We start from the raw sequence: 22,453 nt of genomic DNA, 5'->3' as shown, positions 1-22,453 counted from the left end.
CTGTCCCTTTTAGATACCAACTCCCCATTGTCCCCCATCCCCTGCAAGCTTCTCAGAACCCCCATTGTACTTTCTGTCTTTATGAATTTAACTACTCCAGGTGTAAGTGGAGCCATACAGTATTTGTCCTTTTGTGACTGGCCTATTTCACTTAGTGTAATGTCTTCAAGGTTAATTCCCAACATCCCAGTTTGGTTCCCCGCAGAGATGACAGTCAACAAATCATTTACCATGGTGCAGCGGCACAGCAGGCAGAAGAAACACCCACAGTTCCTTAGGCATCCTAGGGACAGGCCTAGAGCTTCCGAACTGCAGAAATCAGGCCCCAGAGGAATCGCACACAGTTTGTGAACTGAACACCCGCCTTCCTCATTGCTGTATTCAGCAGATGTTTACTCAGTGCCTGCTGCATGCCAGGCGCTGCGAAGGACAGTTCCCTGTTTTGATCATTAAAAAAGTTAAATAGACCAGACACGGGGGCTCACACCTGTAATCCCAGCACTTTGGTAGGCTGAGGTGAGCGGATCACTTGAGGTCAAGAGTTCAAGACCAGCCTGGCTAATATGGTGAAATCCTGTCTCTACTAAAAATACAAAAATTAGCTGGGCATGGTGGTGCATGCCTGTAATCCTAGCTACTTGGGATGCTGAGGCAGGAGAATTGCTTGATCCCCGGGGGGGCGGAGGTTGCAGTGAGCCGAAATTGTGCCACTGTACTCCAGTCTGGGCGACAGAGTGAGCCTGTCTCAAAGAATGAATAAATGAATGAATGCATGAATGAATAAAGTCAGAAGACTTATCTCCTTCTTTTTCACTTAGATGGTGTGCTTACACATGTATCTTTTATACTTATAGAATTCCCTGGCCAAGCTCACCTGACCTGAGAGGTGGCACATTGAGAAAATGTCCTGTCTACTATGCCCCACAGGAGACACACATTTAATTTTTGTTTTCAATTTTTTGATCAGTTTTCCAAAATGGTTCTGAATCCCACCTCCATAATGAAAGAGGTCATTGTCACCTTGCGTCTGTGTGTGTTCTTGGTCTCATCAGTAATGGAATTAGAGTCATACTTTCTCACTCATGTTCCCAACGTCTGCCCGCTTCTCAAAGCAAGGAGGAGAAGGGATGCCTTTTTATTTTGGGGCTCTGTGTCTGGTGGGAAAGCATGTGCAGGATCCATTCTGTTATCACCAGTGCTAGGAGCAGCTTGATCTCAAATGTTCTTGCTGTTTCCTGTTTTACTGGCAATGGATTAAAAGAGAGAAAGCAGAGTATTGTACAGACAAATATAGCACATGCAACTGGACACAAGAACAACCCTGTCAATGTTCACTGGTTTCCTGTCTGAGTGGAGTAAGGATCAGTGGGTATATATGCCTCTGGGCACTCGGACATCCCCTCCCACCTTTATGATCAACCACCCGTGACGTGTCATGTTCATGGAGTTCACACCAACTCTTCCATGAATAGGGCTAGGAGCAATTAGCCAACAGTGCCAGCTATAAGCTCCATGTAAGATACCATGAAACAGATCAGCATCGCTGTCTCCAGATGGCATCTCCTCTGTCTGTGCGTGAACATACCACACAGTAAACAGCAGAAGCTTTGGTACGCATAAGAACACTCACATCTGGGACTTGCTTCCTGTTGGTTAGATCTGGTCCTCTGCTCTCCAATTTCTGTCCACCAGTTTCTCCTCTTTCTCTTAGGTCTTTCCAGGCCTAAGTGTTCCCCAGGGGCAGTGTTACAATGCTGATGTAGAATTGCCTCTTAGGGATATAGAATGGAGAGCAGTTTGAGACTGTGAGGTGCTGAAAATAACCAGGTAACTAACACCCGTTGATTTTGAGTGCATTTGGTTTAAGTGGGAGTGCTGAGAGGAACGACTTTAGAAAAATCACTATGTAGTTGACCCATGAAAAATGTGGTTTGAACTCCGCAGCACTTACACATGGATTTTTTTTTTTTTAGCCAAATGCAAATCATAATTACAATATTCTTGGGACATGAAACCTATGTAAAAGTACATGCAGGTTGTGCAGGGCTGCGTGCCATACTTGAGTATGTGCAGATTTGGGTATATGCTTTGTGGGAAGGGAGTTTCTGGAACCAATCCCTTGCATATTCTGAGGGATGACTTATTTTATGGGCTACTGAGTACAGCACAGTTTCCATGTCACCCCTTATGTGAAACCCTTTATGGGAAAGCATGTCATGGCAAGTAGCATCTGAGGGGTTTAGGAGCTCAGAGTTACACTCCTTCCCATTATGTTATCTCTGAGCTGACACAGCATGTTTGCCTCTTCATTCACAAATTATCCTACGCTCTCTGAACCCAAATTTTAATTTCTGCTTTTTTGATGTTTCCACCATGCTTTTGTTGAGGTAGCCAGCCAGTATAAGTAATGTCCTGCAAACCTGATCTCAGGAGTTTAGCTGTTGCCTGGGTGTTCACATTTATTCTCTTTACTTTGGGCTGAGGTGGTTTTTGTTTGGCTTTTGTTTTTGTTTTGTTTTTATGGCCATATAACCAAAATTCTTTTCTCTGTAGGGCATTTTCCCTGAAACGTATATCCATTTGAAAGAGGCAACTGTGGAAGACCTGGGGTAAGTTCCAAGCTGGGAAGATTCCCCCAAAATGATGAAGATGTAACATTATCATTAATGATAATCTTAGGGCATTAATGCCTTATGTATGTTAATAGCTCTGTCATCTCAGGCCAGGCGTGGTGGCTCACGCCTGTAATCCCAGCACTTTGGGAGGCTGAGGTAGGTGGATCATTTGAGGTCAGGAGTTCGAAACCAGCCTGGCCAACATGGTGAAACCCTATCTCTACTAAAAATACAAAAGTTAGCCGGGCTTGGTGATGGGCGCCTGTAATCCTAGCTACTGGGAATGCTAAGGCAGGAGAATCACTCCAGCCCAGGAGGCAGAGCTCACAGTGAGCTGAGATCGTACCACTACCCTCTAACCTGGGTGACAGAGCGAGGCTGTCCCCCCCAAAAAAAAAATTTCTGTCATCTTGTCAGTTCTACTTCTCCTATGAGAGAGAAATGAAGAAAAACTTTTCACTGATGTAATTCCTCCTTTGCATTACTTCTCCAGAATACTAAACACAGAAGTAGCAAACTGAGGGCTTTTGCCTCTACATTATTTTTATTACCTGTTCACTGATTGTATGTGTGTGTGTGTGTGTGTGTGTATTTGCACACATAAACATTTGGGATGCTGACTGATAAGATCTGAGAAGCCCCCAATTTAGGATCCTTGAGAGATAGATGATTAAGTGACAGCCTACATTTACCAGCTCCGAGCCTTGGATGAGTCATTTAGCCTCAAGGGGATCCTGGGCTTTTCACAGCATATTAGGGGAAAACGATCTGGCCCTACTTTGATCATGAGCTTGTCATGAGATTTGAATGAGGTAATGTATGCAAATGTGCCCTGCAGATAAGATCTGCTACGTTTTGGATATTTGTATTTTTTGCCCACCTCATCTTGCCCACCTCATTTGTCCTGGGAAGTACTGCCTCTGTGACAGCTAAGAAGAGTGAGCTACTTAGTCAAGTGGGAGAGAGAGGTCACTTAGGTGGTGGTGAGTTTCTGGACAGGAGAGTTCTGGAGGCAGTAAGGAGAGGCTGGGGTAGGACTGGAATCCTGGGGCTGATGGAGAGGAGAGTGGGGCCGAGGAGAGAGTGGATAGCTGGGTCACAGAGCCATGCAGCCTCACAGCTAGAAAGAGCGTTCCCAGTTGTAGTTCAGCACCATCATTTCTTTATTATTATTGTTATTATTATTATTGGCAAGCTTTATTTTGTATGAACTTGATTTCACAAAATTAGAATGACAGTTCCACTTAAAATTAACTCATTAAAAAGTGTAAATATCACGGTATAGATAATGTTATTCAAAACTCCAAAAGGTAGTGAAATTGATAACAGATATTGCTCCTCATTTTTGGACCCATGTCACAGCAAGACTGATGAAACTGGTTCCCAGACAAGTTTGTGCCACTTGCTCCCGTGCCTCAGGGAGGAGAGAATGTTAGAACACAGGCGTTTTTGTTGCAGTGACTCGTGGATAATTGCTCCTTATTAACACTGCTAAAATTAGGTTCACATGTTTTACTTTGTGTGGGAGCCGATGACTCCTGTCCTTTCATTTTTTGAGTAGTATCTTTCAAGGCGTTGGCCTCAAACCCACTCATTCCAAAATGCGTCACAAATGGGAATTTAAGCCTCTTCACATAGCAAACCGCTGGAAATTCGTAGGTAGTTGCAACATTGGTCTGTCACTGACCTCTGATAATTGGGCAACATCATTTCTTTGGAACATCATCTTGATTCCACAAAAAGTGACAGGATAAGAAAACTCATAGTTAAATGAGAACAGTCGTGTTTCAGGACAGTTATCTCCCAGGTGTATGTCACCAATTCTAATTTCCGTGTTGTAATCAACGGGCCTTATTTGCATTCTGACTAACAACCAATCATCAGAACACGTTGAAACTTGCTAGGTCGAGTCCAAAAGAATTCCAAAGCAGTAAAAAAAAAAAAAAAAAAAAAAGAGGAAGGACCCACCTAAGAGCACAGAGGTCTTCATCACTCCAGACTCCCAGAAAAAGCACAGGGAACAAGAAATGACAGCACCATCATTTCACAGATAATGGTCAAGATGTCCTCAAAGCCATGCAGCTCTTTGGTGGCAGAACCAGGACCAAAAACCAGGTCTCCTGCCCTGCTGGAGAAGTCCTCTTTCCGGTCGGCCATGGGCTCCCTCCACTGCTGCCCACCATGTTGGTGAAAACGTAGGTGGGGAGGCACATTCACACCAGTTAGGGTTGTACAGGATGCCCAGTTACATTGGCAATTCAAATAGTAAGTAGTTTTTCATAGTAAGCATTTCCCGGATATTTCATGGGTCATACTTATTCTAAAAAATCTTCTTACTCTACCAGAAATTCAAACTTAACTAGGCCTCCTGTATTTTTCCTAATTAAGCCTGGCAGTCCTACCACCAATTCCCATTTGTTTGCTTGCTCTTGCTTTCTCCTTTTTTCTTTTTGCTAATCATAAAAATGCCAGAGAGGATGTATGTGAATAAACATAGTACATAGTACCTACCTTTATGAGAGTCTTCTGTGAGTAAGCAAGGATTTTGTTAAGTGTACGCTTTCTATGTTGTGAAACTGCAGATGATAAGAAAACACTGGACTATCCAGAAAGGGGTGCTGCCTCCGTGTCCTGCACCCCTACCCTGGCCCCTGCCCCAACCAGGTTCTGGGTAGAGTCATAGCCCCAGGACTATGACTCTACCCAGCCTCCCAAATGAAACAGCTTTCCATCCAGCCTCCCAAATGAAACAGCTGCTTGGTGGTACCAGCTAAAATGCTGCATATTTTGCTTCCATCTTTGAGAATCACTGAAGCCAGCCTGGCTCAGTAATTGAGCCTCCTGGAGAAATCCAAATTGGGAAGATCGAGGCTGGGCTGCAGGCTCGTTCAATTGCAGGAACTGAGCCCATTTTGAGGACTGTGCTGTCTTATTCTCTCTCTTCTCTCAGATGCTTGGATGTGATAAAAGTCCCCTGCACAACTCCTGCCCTCATGCCCAACCAGTTTCATTCTCATCCTTGCGCGTTGGGGAGTCTGATCTCCATCAAGTAAAGCAGTGCCTGGATCAGCCTGGAATAAAGTGACCCTCATTTGGTTCTTTGCAGGCAGCATGAAACCGTGATTCCTGGCGAGCTCCCCCTGGTGCAGGAGCTCACGTCCACTCTGCGAGAATGGGCTGTCATCTGGCGAAAGCTCTATGTGGTGAGTTTCCCCTTGTGGCTTGGAGCCCCAGGTTCACTCTGGGTCCTCAGCCTGTAGGTCCTTTACAGGGTGTCAGCTCCTTATTGACTGACTTCATGGAGTGGGATGCATCCTCCCTGGATCACACAAAGGCTGATAAGCAGCAGATTCTCATTTCCCCAGAGCTGGGTCACAGATAGCGGGTAGTGGAGTAAGTGGGCGTAATCATTCTAGCAGTCTTTTCTCAAATGAGAAACATGCTGATTGTGAAAGTACTAATGATAATAATCACCGCAAACACTTCTGCAGTCTTTCCTAAGTGCCGGAAGCAGTGACTCCTCACAACATTCCTATAAAGTAGGGGCAATTATTATTAATTTGTTAATAAGGAACCTGAGTCATGCTCTTAGCCTCTTCATGTATACCAGTGAACTGAAATTTGCCAATATTCCAGGGCTTAGTCACATGAGGATGACATTGCTTACCTTGGCTCACATACCTTACAGACTTAGAAACTTGAATAGTGTTAGTTGTCTGAGAGTCACCTTTTTGGCAGACTCACAGTATTCTTTCTCCCAACACTGGTTTGACCTCAGAATGCTAATACAGTGTGTCAGTTCACAGGGAAATTACAAGGAACCAGTGCATCCTTTCCATGATAAACAGGAATCGGAACCAAGTAAATCTAGCGTTTAACATGATCAAACTGAGAACAGCTACCAAGGATGCTCAAAGTCTTCGCAGCAAGCCTGCCTCATCTCCCGTGTAGAAAGCTCTTTCCTTAATGTTAACTTTGGAATCCACAAATACTTTTTATTTTTTTATTTTATTTATTTATTTTTTGAGACTGAGTCTCGCTCTGTTGCCCAGGTTGGAGTGCAGTGGCATGATATCGGCTCACTGTAACCTCTGCCTCCCAAGTTCAAGCAATTCTGCCTCAGCCTCCCAAGTAGCTGGAACTACAGGCATGTGCCACCATGCTTGGCTAATTTTTTTTTTCTTTTGTATTTTTAGTAGAGACAAGGTTTTACCATGTTGGCCAGGCTGGTCTTGAACTCCTGACCTCAAGTGATCTACCTGTCTTGGCCTCCCAAAGTGTTGAGCTTACAGGTGTGAGCCACCATGGCTGGCTAATTTTTTGTGTTTGTTTTTAGTAGAGACGGGGTTTTACCATGTTGGGCAGGCTGATCTTGAACTCCTGACCTCAAGTGATCCACCTGTCTTGGCCTCCCAAAGTGTTGGGATTACGGGCGTGAGCCACTACGCCCCGCCCACAAAGACTGTTTATTCTAAAGTTGCTTCTTTGCCTGCAGCCCTTGTAGTTCTGCATCACTGGGTCTTGCCTCTGTTAATGGGTTCCAGCCTTCTGTGGCTGACCAGAAATTCCTATGGCAAATGTTGATTCTCTCGTTAGATGTGTGTACAGGTTCAGGGAGGTTGTAGACCAGACTTGATGGCCTGGCAACTTTCCTCTTTTCTTTATGTGGCTTTTATCTCGATTTTTGTTCAGTCATGTGTTGATTCATTTTAACTCTCAAAAGCCAATCCTAATAAGTTACTGGGAATACCTCACTCTAGATCTTAACTACTGAAGGCAATAATCAAAAGCTCATTTTGGCATAACTTCTAAGAGTTCATGGAAGTTGTTTCATTTTCATTCAGGGCTGTTGTTTCCCTTGGTTAATCACAGCAGTAGAAATCACCAACCCCTTTGGTGGAAAAGCACATGGTATTTCTCTACTTGGTCATCCTTCAAGACCTTGCTTAGATACTTTCTTCTTTCTATTGTATTTTCTAAACATAACCATCTATAATGTTTCCCTCTGGACAGTAGAAGCACTTACTGCTGAACTCGTCATCTGGCCCTTGGGGCACACTGCTTCATAATAAAGGTGATCTTTTGATCTCTTTATGTTTAGTTGAAGAGAGAATGCACGTTAAGTTCCTAAATCACAAGGAGGATGGAGATGCTACTGTCAGCTCCGTGGCCTTCATCGATCATCTTGCACTTAATTGAGAGTATTTTCTGGTTCTGGTTTATTGATTGGTTAGTTGGGTGGATGTAACAAGGTTGATGGATGAGGAACTGCATGTACATGGGTTGGTTCCTTAACATGTTCCTTCTGGAAATTGATGAGTGTTGAAATGCATTAGATAATCAGTATTGGGAAAGGAGTTTTTTTTTTTTTTTTTTTTTTTTTTTAAGATGTTAGGAGAGTTGGCCGGGCATGGTGGCTCAAGCTGTAATCCCAGCATTTGGGAGGCCGAGACAGGTGGCGGATCACGGAGGTAGGTAGATGAGAACCATCCTGGCTAACACAGTGAAACTCCGTCGCCTACTGAAAAAAATAAAAAAATAGCCGGGTGAGGTGGCGGTGCGCCCGTAGTCCCAGCTTACTTGGGAGGCTGACAGGAGAATGGTGTGAACCTGGGGAGGCAGAGCTTTGCAGTGAGCCCAGATCGCGTCACTGCACTCAAGCCTAAGTGACAGACCGAGACTCCCTCTCAAAAAAAAAAAAAAAAACAAAAAAGATGTATGAGAGTGGAGAGTATGAGTGAGGCCGAGTTTTTTTCGTGCTAAAACACAACTGGTGTGCCCAGTTTATTACCTATGTCCTCTACACATCCACAAGTAATTGGGCCAGCTCTACCATTGAATAGAATGAAGAAAGAGGTGAATGGGCGCAGTGGCTCACACCTGTAATCCCAGCACTTTGGGAGGCTGAGGAGGGTGGATCACTTGAGGTCATGAGTTCGAAACCAGCCTGTCCCAACATAGTGAAACCCCTTCTCTACTAAAAATACAAAAATTAGCTGGGCATAGTGCCTCATGCCTGTAATCCCAGCTACTTGGAAGGCTGAGGCAGGAGAATCGCTTGAACTGGGGAGGCAGAGGTTGCAGTGAGCCAAGATCATACCGTCGCACTTCAGCCTGGGAGACGAGAGTAAAACTCCATCTCAAAAAAAAAAAAAGAGAAAAAAGAAGTGAATGGGGATGAAGAATTAGGACTCACATATTTTGGCTGCCAAAATCTCTTAGTAGTTAAAGGTGATAAGGTCTTGTTGAGCATTTCCTTGATGGGAGAGTTTCATGTTGTAGTAGCAGAATTTGGTTAAAAAAAGGAAAAAAGGCGAGGCGCGGTGACTCATGCCTGTAATCCCAGCACTTTGGGAGGCCAAGATGGGCGGATCACAAGGACAGGAATTCAAGACCAGCCTGGCCAATATGGTGAAACCCCATCTCTACTAAAAATACAAAAATTAGCTGGGCATGGTGGCAGGCGCCTGTAGTCCCAGCTACTCAGGAGGCTGAGGCAGGAGAATCGCTTTAACCCGAGAGGCGGAAGTTGCAGTGAGCCAAGATTGTGCCACTGCACTCCAGCCTGGGAGACAGAGGGAGACTCCGTTTAAAAAAAAAAAAAAGCCATCCCCTCTTCGAGGGCACCACATTTCTCATTTTAATTCGGATATCTAATAACATAATTATTTTGGTATTTGTGAATAATTTAAAATGTCTTGTAACTACTGTTGATTGACTAAAAGATATTCATTGTACAAATTCTCAATCAGTTGATAGGACTGAGAAACTTGCTTCTGCTTTTGATGCATGCTCATCCAGTAAGGAACAATCTACTAAGATTTGTTATAGTTAGTGCAAAAGTAATTGCGACTTTCACCATTACTTTCAATGGCAAAACCCACAATTATTTTTGCACCATCCTAGTATTAATTGTGACTTTCTCTTTTTTTTTTTTTTTTTCCTGTCCCTTCCTAAAGCATTGACAGTTCACTTCAGGCAGAATTTCTGAACTTCTTACTGAAACATTTCTGTATCAAAGTAGCAAACCTCAATATTATGTTTCACTAGGAAACAAGTAAAAACGCAAATCTCTGGTTTTCATGTCCCGTCTCCTTTTACCCACTGTACGCTTTTATTGATGTTTTTGCTTTCTGATTCTGTAAGTTCCTTTAGTCCAGTAAAGATAAATATAGATTCTACTAGTATGTAGCAATACTTGTATTATTTCTCTCTTGCATTTCCCCCTGTAAATTACCACACCAGGCACTCTGTTTGATGTCTTTAAAGACACCTGTGGCCAGCATAGTGGCTCACGCCTGTAATCCCATCCCTTTGGGAGGTCAAGCCTGGGAGACTGTTTGATTCCAGCAGTTTGAAGCCAGCCTGGGTGACATAGCAAGACCCTGTCTCCACAAAAATTCAAAAATTAGCTGGGCATGGTGGCCCACACCTGTAATCTATAGGCTACTCAGAAGGCTGAGGTGGGAGGATTGCTTGAGCTCAGGTGTTAGAAGCTGCAGTGAGCCATGGTTGTACCACTGCTTTCCAGCCTGGGTGACAGAGTAAGACCTTTCTCCAAAAAAAAAGATACCTGTGATGTCTTAGAAATCTCACATTTCTATAGTACATGTCCTTGTTCTTTTCAGTTTCAGTTCACCAGAAATGTACGTTGTGGATCCACAGTCTCATATGAGGGGAAAATGCAATCCACTAACCAGATTAAGCCCAGCCATGTAGACACTGGTGATTACTCTAGAAAGGAAAAATATTTGCCTAGCTGTGATTTATTTTTAGCAGTTATACAGTAACCATGTAGAATAATCATAAATATGTCTTAAAGGGGAGGGGAGTATGTACACCGAACAGAGGTGAACCCACTTATCCAAAATGGAGAGAAGAGATGACTCCCCCCACGGTACCTCTGTTCCTTAGGTATATTATTATTGTTTTCTCTTGTATTATCTTCCCTAGTGGGTGTTGGCCTTACGCTCAGGAGAAGAAGTGGGTTTTAGGAGACAGACGCTGGCCCAGGAATTGGGAAGCTGGGTATCCTGTGCGGGTCCTGTTCTAACCAGTTCTGTGGCCTTGGGCAAGTCACTTAAACACTTCAAGTCTGCTGGATGTTGTTCTTCTGCAAAAGTTGATGTAAAAGCTGCCTTGTTGACCGCATAGAACTGTGAGAGTATGGAAAGAGAGAGTGGCTGTGATCTATGTTGCTGACAGACCGTCAAGGACTCCGCCAATGGGAGCATGTGCTTTTGATGTTATCTTAGCTGGAAACAGTAGCCATCTGGACACCCTCCTCCTGAGAAGCCTTGGCATAGCTTCCCTCTTACCCGACTGCCTGCCCGAGACTCTGAAGCTCCCTTCTGTGTGGCCCCTTATCCAAGGCCGCTTCCTTTGAAACAATCGTCTTAGGAAGAGTGGCCTTGAGCACTCAGCAGCCAAGCTAAATTTCTCACCATACATAGAGAACCTGCTTGGTTTAAATTCAAGTCCAGGAGGCCCGGGTCATTCCAAAATACAGAGAAACTGCAAATATATAGCAGTTTCTGGTGGACTTTCCCTATACTGCTGTGCCTCCGTTGGAACTGGTCACTGGGTGTGTTTTCAGTGGTTGTTCAGGAAAGGAGGGAACATTGTGATCAAGGAGGCCTCCTGGTGATGTGCCAAGACCTTGGACACTGGAGTCAGACAGGCCGACTAGTTCTGACATTCTGGCTTCTCCCTTACTGGGTATGTACTATAATATTCAGAAAAAATAACAAACCCAGTAATAGTTACTGAAAATAAACAAACCAAAACAGAAAGAACTTGGATGCAGAAGGCTACCAGCTGATCCTGCCGCCTAAGACAAGTCTCTTGATCTCCTTAAGTTTTCTTCTCTAAAGTGGGGATTTTTTGTACTATGTGCCTTGCAAATTTACTGTAAGAATTCAGCGGGATAATCTGTATAAAACTCCAGGGTAGTACCTGTCACACTGTGGTCAATACATCACAGCCCCTGGCTAACCCCTCACAACTCTGCTCCTAGAAAGAGCTGATTGATAATGAGAAGTGTAAGAGAAGAGCTGGATCACACTAGAAGGTTTAGTGACATTTGCCTTGAGGTCATGTAAGGGTGCAGTTGCCCACCTACTGTGGTTATTCCTCGTCTTCCAGCTTCCGGCAGAAGGGGTGGGTAGATAATGTCTAGCTGCCCTCCAGCCCTGCAGTGACTTAACCAGGTCAGTGGGTTCAGGTTTTCTATCCACTGTTCTCTGCTGCTTTTCCCAGCCTTGGAAAGCAGATCCAGCGAGCTGATGTTTGGCCTCTTTTCCTTTCTGTCAACACCTCTCCCTGCTTCCACACGGCTGAGGTGGCATCAGGGCAGATGCCCATGCAGTGACTTAGACATGGTCGGATTCGTGTAATGTTTAACTTTATCTTTTCAATAACAACTCAGTTATACTTTTTGAATCTAAACAATTCTACATCTCAAGTCAAAGGATCATACTTTCTCAACTAAAAATCTGGTCTTGAAACTGAAAAATTGCAGTGTATTCGTGGACACAGTAGGGCAAGAGGTTTCAAATACAGGACTGTCCTGGAAATTGCAAGCTGTTTGGATGCCATAAACACGCTGTGCACCATCTCACCCTAAGATTTAGTTTCGTGCTATTCCTTATATTCTCATGGGAGAAAAGGTTCAGTGAATTGTGATCAGTCAGGCTGTTTGTAAGTCAGGCTAGCTGTGGAAGACTGAATCTATTCCTACTCCTTATGGAAAAGAGATAGAAGATCATTTTTGGTGATAGAAGGTAGTTAAGGCATAGTGTTGAATCAAGTGAATTTATTTTTATTGTTATTATTTTTTTGAGACTGAGTTTCACTCTTCTTGCCCAGGCTGGAGTGCAGTAGCGTGATCTTGGCTCACTGCAACCTCTGCCTCCTGGATTCAAGCGATTCTCATGCCTCAGTCTCCAGAGTAGCTGGAATTACACCACACCTGGCTAAGTTTTGTGTTTTCAGTAGAGAAGGGGTTTCACCACGTTGGCCAGGCTGGTCTTAAACTCCTGATCTCAGGTGATCTGCCTGCCTTGGCCTCCCAAAGTGCTGGGATACAGGTGTGAGCCACCGTGCCAAGCCAGTCAAGTGAATTTAATTGCTAAAATGTAGTTTGATCTCCCCTCACTTAAAATTTGCCAGCAATAAAGAACCCTGTGGCTGTCTATAGTTCTGGAAAAATCAGGAGCAGAAAAAGTGCCTATAATGGGGAGGGGGGCAGGGGAACTTGCAGAACACACTGAATGGCCCTTTCTTCCCATCATCGCATATCCAGGCAGTTTAAAGCTGCTCGATTCTAATCTCTTTGAACTGGTGGTTATTACTGGCTGCTGGAACGTAAGCTCTGAAGCATAATTAAGCTGGTCTCATGGTTTGAAACCAACATCTTATTTCTTATTACCAAGAAGAGAAAATTCCCATAGCAAACTTTGTCCTCTTGTCAGGGCATCTTATCTGGGAGTTGCAAGCCCTGCTTCAGTGTGGCTTTAACAAGAGAGCCAAGATGTGGCATGGGACTGACTGACAGGCACCAGACATGGGAGGTGCTTTGGGTATTTTTCCAGTTTTTATTTCCTCTGACCTGGTTGCCTGGCTGTCAGGATTTCTTTTCCTTCAGGAGGCAAAAAATGGCCTTTAACTTGAATGGTTTCTTTAAAGATCAAACCTTTGCTGGTCAGACTGTGCTTTTATCTGACAGAGAGAAAAGGCACTAGAATGGACAGGAAGCGTGTTCGGGGCGGTGGGAATTCTCTTCTTCCCGGGGTCCCTGGAGTCAGTGCAGCTCAAGAACACAGAAGGACCAAAACACCCCATCTGGACCCAGGTGTTATAGCTTCGTGGAAAAGGCATGAGATTGATTGCAAAGAGCTCAGCACAGGGAAAATTTGATTCAGCGCCAACTGAGTGTGCAAGCGAATGAGATGATCAGAGTCAGATGCAGTTAATCAGGAAGCTGCCTGGGAGGAGTAATTGAGTTTAATGTCTCAGTCACAGACTCAAAGAGGCTTATCCTTGGGAATGGATTTTAGTGCCAGTCTCTTTATTTTACATGCGCATTTACCCTACAGGGAACATGCCCAAAGCCACATAGCAAGTTAATGATAGAATTCGAGTAGCCCATACTTTCAGCCCATACTTTCAAGCACCCATACTTTCAGCCAAGCCTGTTTCCCTCTAAGTCATAAAATCTGCATGGAAGAGGAAAGGTTGGTGAACAGAGTGAATGTCGATTCTTTCATACACGAAATGGTAGAAGACCAGAGAAAGGGTTTTTGACTGTGGTCCGCATTGTTTTTCTGTGTTTTTTGTTTTCAGAGATAGGGTCTCGCTCTGCCACCCAGGCAGGAGGGCAGTGGTGCAGTCACAGGTCACTGGTGCCTCAAACTCCCAGGCTCAAGCGATCCTCCCACCTCAGCCTTCCCGGTAGCTGGGACCACAGGTGTGCACCACCACATCTGGCTAATTTCTTATTTTTTGTAGAGACAGAGTCTTGCCATTTTGTAGAGACAGAGTCTTTAGCCCAGGCGGGTCTCAAACTCCTAGGCTCAAGCAGTCCTCCTACCCCAGCCTCCCAAAGTGCTAAGATTATAGGCATGAATCATTCTACCCAGCCCTGTGGTCTGCATTCCTTGGGAAAATGAAGAATAGAGTCCAGGTTTTCTGACACCCAGTGCGGTGGGCCATCATCTAAATGGCCCCTCAAATTTCTATAATACTCAATGAATGACTCCTGCTTTCCTGTGAGTATTGAAGGCAAAGCTATTTTTTCTTGTGACTTCGTATTTATCTCTAGACATTCTAAAAAAAGAAAAAAAAAGTTATAAACATCAGGAGGCTGAGACGGGAGGATCACCTGCGGTCAGGAGTTCGAGACCAACCTGGCCAACATGGTGAAACCCTGTCTCTACTAAAAATACAAAAATTATCTCACTGTGTTGGCGTATGCCTGTGATCCCAGCTACTTGAGAGGCTGAGGCAGGAGAATCGTTTGAACCCGGGAGGTGGATGTTGCTGTGAGCCAAGATTGCACTACTGCACTCCAGCTTCAGTGACAGAGCGAGACTCCATTAAAAAAAAAATGTTATAAATATTTGGACTAAAACTATAAAAAGTGAGGCCACAGGTATCTCCAAGTAGAAGAGGGAGAAATTCTAAGCAAATGCAGGAATATCTTTGCTATCTTGAAAAAAACTTAGATTGCTTTATTTTGTGGAGCCATTCACTCAAATTGAAGGCAGAGTATTACAGAGTGTTATTTTAAATTTAAGCTGTCGAAGTTTGTTTTTCAGTCCCTTTTGTGTTTCAGGATTGTGATGTCTTTTGTAGAGATGGTCACAGAAATTCTTGGATGGTGTGACAGTAGCTGATGATGCAGAAAAGGCTGAAGTGAGTGATGACAAGAGATAACCGAGAAGGCTTCTAGAATAGGCAGGCCTAGGCAGTATGGGATTCAGGAGAGAAAGAGCTGGAAGGAGAGCAACTGGGGAGAAAATAGAGCCTCAGAGGAGCTTAGCCCATGCTCTTTTTTTTTTGAGATGGAGTTTCTCTCTTGTCACCCAGACTATAGTACAATGGCGTGATCTCAGCTCACGGCAACCTCTGCCTCCCGGGTTCAAGCAATTTTCCTGCCTCAGCCTCTCCTGCCTCAACCTCTCGAGTAGCTGGGATTATAGGTACCCGCCACCACACACAGTTAATTTCTGTATTTTTAGTAGAGACAGGGTTTCACCGTGTTGGCCAGGCTGGTCTCAAACTCCTGACCTCAGGTGATCCACCTGCCTCTGCCTCCCAAAGTGCTAGGATTACAGGCGTGAGCCACTGCGCCCGGCCAGCCCATGTTCTTTTGGTGAGTGTTTGGTTTTCGCTTCACCTGTCCTCATATGCTTCCCTCAAAACCCATGAAGTGTCAGGGACCAGCTATTATGTGAAACATCTTGCTTAGAATGCTCTTAGGAATGTAGCAACCTAGTCCATCTCCTTGAAGTAAATGGGGAAATTGCTTCCTTTGGTGTGTTCTAGCTTGTCTATTCAGAATTCACTTGGCACAGTGAATCAGAGAAGAATGACTGTCTTCATCCTTCCTTGGGGGATGAACTTGGCACACAAGGCTGGTATGGATGGGCAATAATTAAATTGCCACGAATAGCATCTAATATAATTGAGACTAAGAACTTGTGCACATGTGCCCCAAACAAAGCACTGTCTCACACACAGGATCCCCGGAGCCTTTGAACCCTTTCTTTACCATATTATGAGAAGCAGTATCTTAACATTAGAAAACATTTTGAATAACTAAGAGTGGACAAATGCGTTGCAAGAAAGAAAAAAAGAGTCCCTTTCTGCCTAGCAATTTTGAAAGGCAAAACCGATCGGCTTAATTTCTCACTTCTTTTCCACTTTTGAAGAAAATGAAATGGAAATATTTTAGGTAGGATTGAAGGAAGAAAGCAGGGTTTTACTTTTGCTCATTAAAAGTAGTATCTTTAAAAGCTTCATTTTATGTTTTGCTAAGGACTGGGGATGAGGAAGAGGCAATTCAGAAAATTCTAAAAGCAGTAAATGTAGGTAGTTTCAAAATTTTAAACAGGCTTTGCTTTCTGTGTTTTTTAAGGTCAGCGGTGTTAACAGAGCACATTGCCATCACAGATAAATGGGTTCTTCATCTCTTTGCTTTGTGCTGCCACAGAACTTTGAACTTCTGTTAGGGTTTCATCACACTCTGCTAATCTCCGTCTTGTTCATTGCCCCTTACTTGACACCGAGGCCTCTTTCCTCCTAGTTTATTCTTTGTTAATGAGGATTTTGGATGTTTTCAGCCCTGTTTCTAGTCAACACCTGGTCCGGGAATCTGTGTCCCTAGGATCGTCATAGAAGGACATCACTAGAGAAGATTGTTGTAAAGGTGTCAACATCTCTCTCTGTGTGTGCGTTGTTTTTTGGGGTTTTTTTGTTTATTTTACAGAAACAAGGGCTCACTGTGTTGTCCAGGCTGGTCTCAAACTCTGAGGCTCAAATGATCCTCTTGCCTCGGCCTCTCAAAGTGCTGGGATTACAGACGTGAGCCACCACGCCCAGCCTGTGTGTGTTGTTTTTATAGCAGATAAGAAGAATGTTTTCCTATAATTTCGGAAGTATATGGTTATATTACTATATAATGACTTTCAACTATAAAGAAGAAAGAAATGGGGCCGGGTGCAGTGACTCACGCCTGTAATCCCAACACTTTGGGAGCCTGAGGAGGGCGGATCACCTGAGGTCGGGAGTTCGAGACCAACCTGAATAACATGAGAAATCCCATCTCTACCAAAAATGCAAAATTAGCTGGGCGTGGTGGTGCATGCCTGTAATCCCAGCTACTTGGGAGACTGAGGCAGGAGAATCGCTTAAACCCGGGAGGCAGAGGTTGCAGTGAGCTGAGATCGCGCCATTGCACTCCAGCCTGGGCAACAAGAGCAAAACTCCGTTTCAAAAAAAGAAAGAAAGAAAGAAATGGATTCATAGTATATATGGATTGAGTGGAGTTCTACAGGGTTTTGTTTAACATCTCAAAAGTGATACACAGAAGACTTTTCTCTGAACACTGTACCTAAAGTAACATCCTTCCCCTAAATACACAAGATCATATTGTCCTGTTTATTTTTCTTCTTGCATTTTTCATCATCAGAAATTATCTCATGTGTGTATCTATATTATGATACAATATATAGCGTATATATTTACTTTCTTATTGCTGTCTTTTCTTCTCTAGAATGTTAGATCCTTGAGGGTAGAAACTTTATTTCCAGCACATAGTGGATGCTCATTGACTTAAAAAAAGTTAAAATGAAGCAGTCAGTCATTTAGATCAGGGGTATCCAATCTTTTGGCTTCCCTAGGCCCCATTGGAAGAAGAATTGTCTTGGGCCACATATGAGATACACTAACACGAATCATCGCTGACGAGCTATAAAACAAAAATTGCAAAAAATATGATGATGTTTTAAGAACGTTTATGAAGTTGTATCGGGCCGCAGGTTGGACAAGCTTGATTTAGAAGGTTGTGAGGGCTTAGATGTCAAGTATTTGATTTGAAAATGATTGAAAAACAAATGATGAGTTAGTCGTAAGGTAATTTAGTTTGGTTACAGTGAGTTACTAGTGAAACCAAGATGAACAGTTTAATATGTGAATGGTCTAACAATTGTCTGGGGAAATGGGGACTTTAATCTTTAAAATTATATTTTTTAGTATTTCTCCATTCATAATTCACTCATTTAGTACATTTGCCAGAGTGCCTACTTGTACCAGCTGTATACTAGGGACACACAAATGAACAGGCTCTCTGTCCTATAAGGGCCTACCAGCTAAGCAGGGAGGCAGATGAGCCAGTGTAATCCAGGGTTCTCCGTGCTATCATGGGAGCAAATTCTTGGCACTGTGGGTGGGACTGCTAACCTGAAGTTGAAGTTTCAAGGTAGAGACATCTAAGTTGAGACTGAAGAAGTCAGAATTACCAGTTGGCAGAGGGTGTAGTGTGAGTCAGAAAAGGATAGGGGTGGGGGTTAGATTTGGAGAAAGAGGACAAAAGAGGAAGTAACATATTGAGAGAATCTGGAGCCTTGGAGAGAAAGGGACGTGGCTTTGCATGGAAGGAAACGTAGATTGTTGGGGTGGAGACTGGGTATGAAATGCAGCTGGGAATGTGCAGAAGAGTCAAGATATGGAAAGATCTCTTGTGTGATCCACTGTGTCTGGAGGACATTGAAACTCATTGGAGGGCTTTAAACCCAGGAGGGACATGGCTAGAGTTTTAGGGTACATGGAAGATTTGATATGTTTATGATATATGACCCAATGTCCACCCTACAATCACCAGTTTCCACAGTTGCAAGAGGGGAGGGTATAGAAATGGCTCAGGACAAAGCCATTCCTATTAATATATTTTCTTAAAATCACTGGAGGCATGCAGGTTACTATATGACTCGATTGATTAAATAACACCTTATAAAGAATCAGGCCGGGGCGGTGGTTCATGCCTGTAATCCAAGTACTTTGGGAGACCAAGGTGGGCAGATCACTTGAGGTCAGAGTTTGAGACCAGCCTGGCCAACATGATGAAACCCCGTCTCTACCAAAAGTGCAAAAATTAGCTGGGTGTGGTGGCATGCGCCTGTAGTTCCAGTTACTTGGGAGGCTGAGGCAGGAGACTCGCTTGAACCTTGGAGGTGGAGGTTGCAGTGACCTGAGATCGTGCCACTGCCCTCCAGCCTGGGCAACAGAGCAAGACTCCATCTCAAAAAAAAAAAAAAAAGAATCGGCCAGGCCAGCATGGTGGCTCAAGCCTATAATCCCAGCCCTTTTGGAGGCCGAGGTGGGTGGATCACTTGAGACCAGGAGTTCGAGACCAACCTGGCCAACATGATGAGACCCCATCTCTACTAAAAATAAAAAAAAAATTAGCCAGGTGTGGTGGCAAACACCTATAATCTGAGCTACTGGGGAGGCTGAGGCAGGAGAATCACTTGAACCTGGGAGGCGGAGATTGCAGTGAGCCAAGATTGTGCCACTGCACTCCAGCCTGGGTGACAGAGTGAGATCCATCTCAAAAAAAAATAAAATAAAAAGAATCAGCCAAAAGATGTTCCCTCTCATGTGTCTGACATTCCTGTTAAAAACAAATGAATAAATTAAGGATGTTCCCATCCTCTGTCACACCTTTTTTTAAGACTCTTTTCTCCATCTTATTTCTCATCTTAGAACAACAAGCTCACCCTCTTCCGCCAGCTGCAGCAGATGACGTACAGCTTGATTGAGTGGCGGTCCCAGATCCTGTCTGGTACGCTCCCCAAGGATGAACTGGCAGAGCTGAAGAAGAAAGTCACAGCCAAAATTGATCATGGGAACAGGTAGGTAAACCAGTGATGACTTTTCACTGAAAACCTGGCAAACAGTGGGCACATTCAAGCTAATGACACTGTTTGCAGCATTCTTTTGATCTTAGAGTTGCCAAAGAATAATGCTTACTGCTCTCATTTTGTCTTTGAAGACATTTAATTTTGTTGAAAAAAATGTTACAGTTCCCTCCATGACCAGACTCCAGGATCTCTGATCCCATGGAGGTGACAGATGACCAGGAAAGATGGGGCTTGGATTGAGGCTGCTCCACTCCAAATAAAGAAAACAAAAACAAAAAACCTGGCTAGGCACAGTAGCTCACACCTATAATCCCAGTACTTTGCGAGGATGAGGCTCGAGGAACGCTTGAGTCCAGTAGTTTGAGACCAGCCCAGGCAACATAGCGAGGCCACATCTCTACAATAAATATTTGAAAATTGGCTGGGTGTGGTGGCGCACACCGGTCATCCCACCTAGTTGGGAGGCTAAGGTAGGAGGATCACTTGAGCCTGGAGGTTCAAGGCTGCAGTGAGCCATGATTGCATGCCTATACTCCAGCCTGGGCAACAGAGTGAGTCTCTGTCTCACAAACTAAACTAAACTAAAAATACCCTGAAAATGACCAAGCCTCGGAAGTTGTCGTTTTCAGATGCTTGGGGCTGTATCTATTTTTATTCTTAACAGTGGATTCTAAATCAATACCAGACTGATTCTCTTTCTTTCTCTTCATCTCCCCCTAACCGGGACCACTGTCTACAGAGTATGAAAAGCAGACTTGCCAGAGTAGTAAAACATGTTTGTAGCCTGCTGATCATGTCTACAGTCACCTCTACAGAGTTCATTAATCATTTCATTAATCTTCTGATTAACTCAGGCACATATGCAGGCTCCAGATATCACTGCCTTTAGGAAAATGAGAAATTCAGTCATATATCCAAATTGATGGTGGCCTGGGATTTTTGCCTCCTGACTAGCTCTTTTTTAAAAGGCAGAAGTGGTTCCTTGGTTAGTTGTTATTGGTAACTCTTTTGGAATCTAGTTTCATTCTAAATTTCTTCAACTTGTGCATATGTGATGTTTTTCCTCCTCCTCTACCCTGCTTTTCCAATCTCAGAATTCTTGGATATCCCTCAGAGACCTATTAAAATACAGATCATTATCCCACTTATTTAAATGTCATAGACTGTGACAACTATATTCTGAAGTAGCTGAAGTGAACATGCCATGCAAGATTCAGATTCAACCAGTATTTAAGAAATACCTTCTATGCACATTTCATATCCATTACTTGATTATAATCTTAAAACATAGGGTTGACGTAGCTGTTACTATTTGCATCTTATGGATAAAGAAACAGACCAAGTGAGCTTAAGTGATTTACTTCCCAGTCACATAGATAATAAATGGGAAAGGTTCAATTTGAACCCAAGACTTTTGTCACCATGTCTAATGCTGCCTTCTTAGGGTTAAGAATTAATAGTACCCTCCCCTACTACTTGACCACCCAGAAGACCATACCAACAGTGACTGCACCGCCAGGCTTGTGGTGTCAGAGGACTTATTAAAAGGCCAATTAGGCCAGATGAGGTTACTCATGCCTGTAATCCCAGCACTTTGGGAGGCTGAGGTGGGCAGATCACCAGAGGTCAGGAGTTCGAGACCAACCTGGCCAACATGACGAAAACCCATCTCTACTTAAAGTATAAAAATTAACTGGGCATGGTGGCATATGTCTGTAATCCCAGCTACTTAGGAAGCTGAGGCACAAGAATCGCTGGAACTCAGGGGATGGAGGTTGCAGTGAGCCAAGATCACACCACTGCACTCCAGCCTGAGTGAGAGTGAGACTCCATCTCGAATAAATTAATAAATAAATAAATAAAGGCCAATTAGGTGGGGTAAGGCAGCTCTCCATTGCACATAGGACACTTCTGTCATTTGGTGTGTTGCCATGACATTGGCCTGGAGGTCCTGTGATCTCTGGCACAGGATGTTCACACCCCACAAACAGCAGAACATGACTTCTTTCCCGTTCCAGCTCTTGGAAGTAGCTCAGGAAATGGAGCTGCTATGTCAGTGCCTTCCTGATCCAGTCTCTGAGCAGCCAGCATGGCCATCGTTCATGAGTCTGGGTGGCCTGTGGGTCTGGCTGCCATGGAAAGGAACCTGCCAGATCAAATCAGTTGATGGATATGCTGTAAAACAGGGAGGAGGGAGAGGAGGCATTTTTGCTTTCTTCCCAAAGACTTGGCACATTTCAGTGTTATCCCTGAGCAGTCTTGCTCTTTAGTGCCGGGAATGCATGCTGGGTATTCGGATAGCAGTATCCTATTCCACCACAGTCCTCAACTTCTTGAGCCTAAGCAAAATTTTTTTCTACCTCTGTGTGCACTTTGGGCACAAAAGCCTTGAGGGGAGGGATTGCACCCACGATACGGCCCTTGGTATTCCCAAGAACATGCAGAGCTACAACTTCACACACAGCCAGGTGTTTGTTTCTACCAGTTGCTGCAGTAAGAGCTGTATTAGTTCATTCTCACACTGCTATAAAGAAATACCTGAGACTGGGTAATTTATAAGAAAGAGGTTTAATTGGCTCATAGTTCTGCTGGCTGCACAGGCAGCATACCAGCTTCTGCCTTTGGGAGGCCTCAGGAAACTTACAATCATAGCAGAAGGGGAAGCAGAGCAGGAGCAAGAGGGATCAACCAGGTCTCATGAGAACTCTATCACAAGAACAGCACCAAAGGGATGGTGTTAAACCGTTTATGAAGGATCCACCCCCATGATCCAGTCACCTCCCACCAGGCCCCACTTCCAACACTGGGGCGAATGTGAGATTTGGGTGGGAACATAAATCCAAACCATATCAAGAGCTGACATTTATGCTTAAGCTGAGAGCTTACTGTATGCTATATATTGTATTAAGTACTGTA

The 22,453-nt window shown here is 44.0% G+C and overlaps 1 protein-coding gene across 1 annotated transcript in view; it reads left to right on the top strand.

Moving 5' to 3' along the window:
- Positions 1–22,453, top strand: part of DOCK5 (dedicator of cytokinesis 5) — a 239,175-nt gene that overhangs the window by 91,924 nt on the left and 124,798 nt on the right. The window contains exons 4-6 of the mRNA XM_017884392.1: positions 2,554–2,609; positions 5,722–5,818; positions 19,380–19,528. Coding sequence (XP_017739881.1) covers positions 2,554–2,609; positions 5,722–5,818; positions 19,380–19,528 — 302 coding nt within the window. The remainder of the gene's footprint in view (positions 1–2,553; positions 2,610–5,721; positions 5,819–19,379; positions 19,529–22,453) is intronic.

This window comes from Rhinopithecus bieti, unplaced genomic scaffold (assembly GCF_001698545.2).
Source record: "Rhinopithecus bieti isolate Rb0 unplaced genomic scaffold, ASM169854v2 scaffold_315, whole genome shotgun sequence".
In the NCBI taxonomy this organism is placed as follows: Eukaryota; Metazoa; Chordata; class Mammalia; order Primates; family Cercopithecidae; genus Rhinopithecus; species Rhinopithecus bieti.
This window is presented reverse-complemented; position numbering and strand designations above follow the sequence as displayed.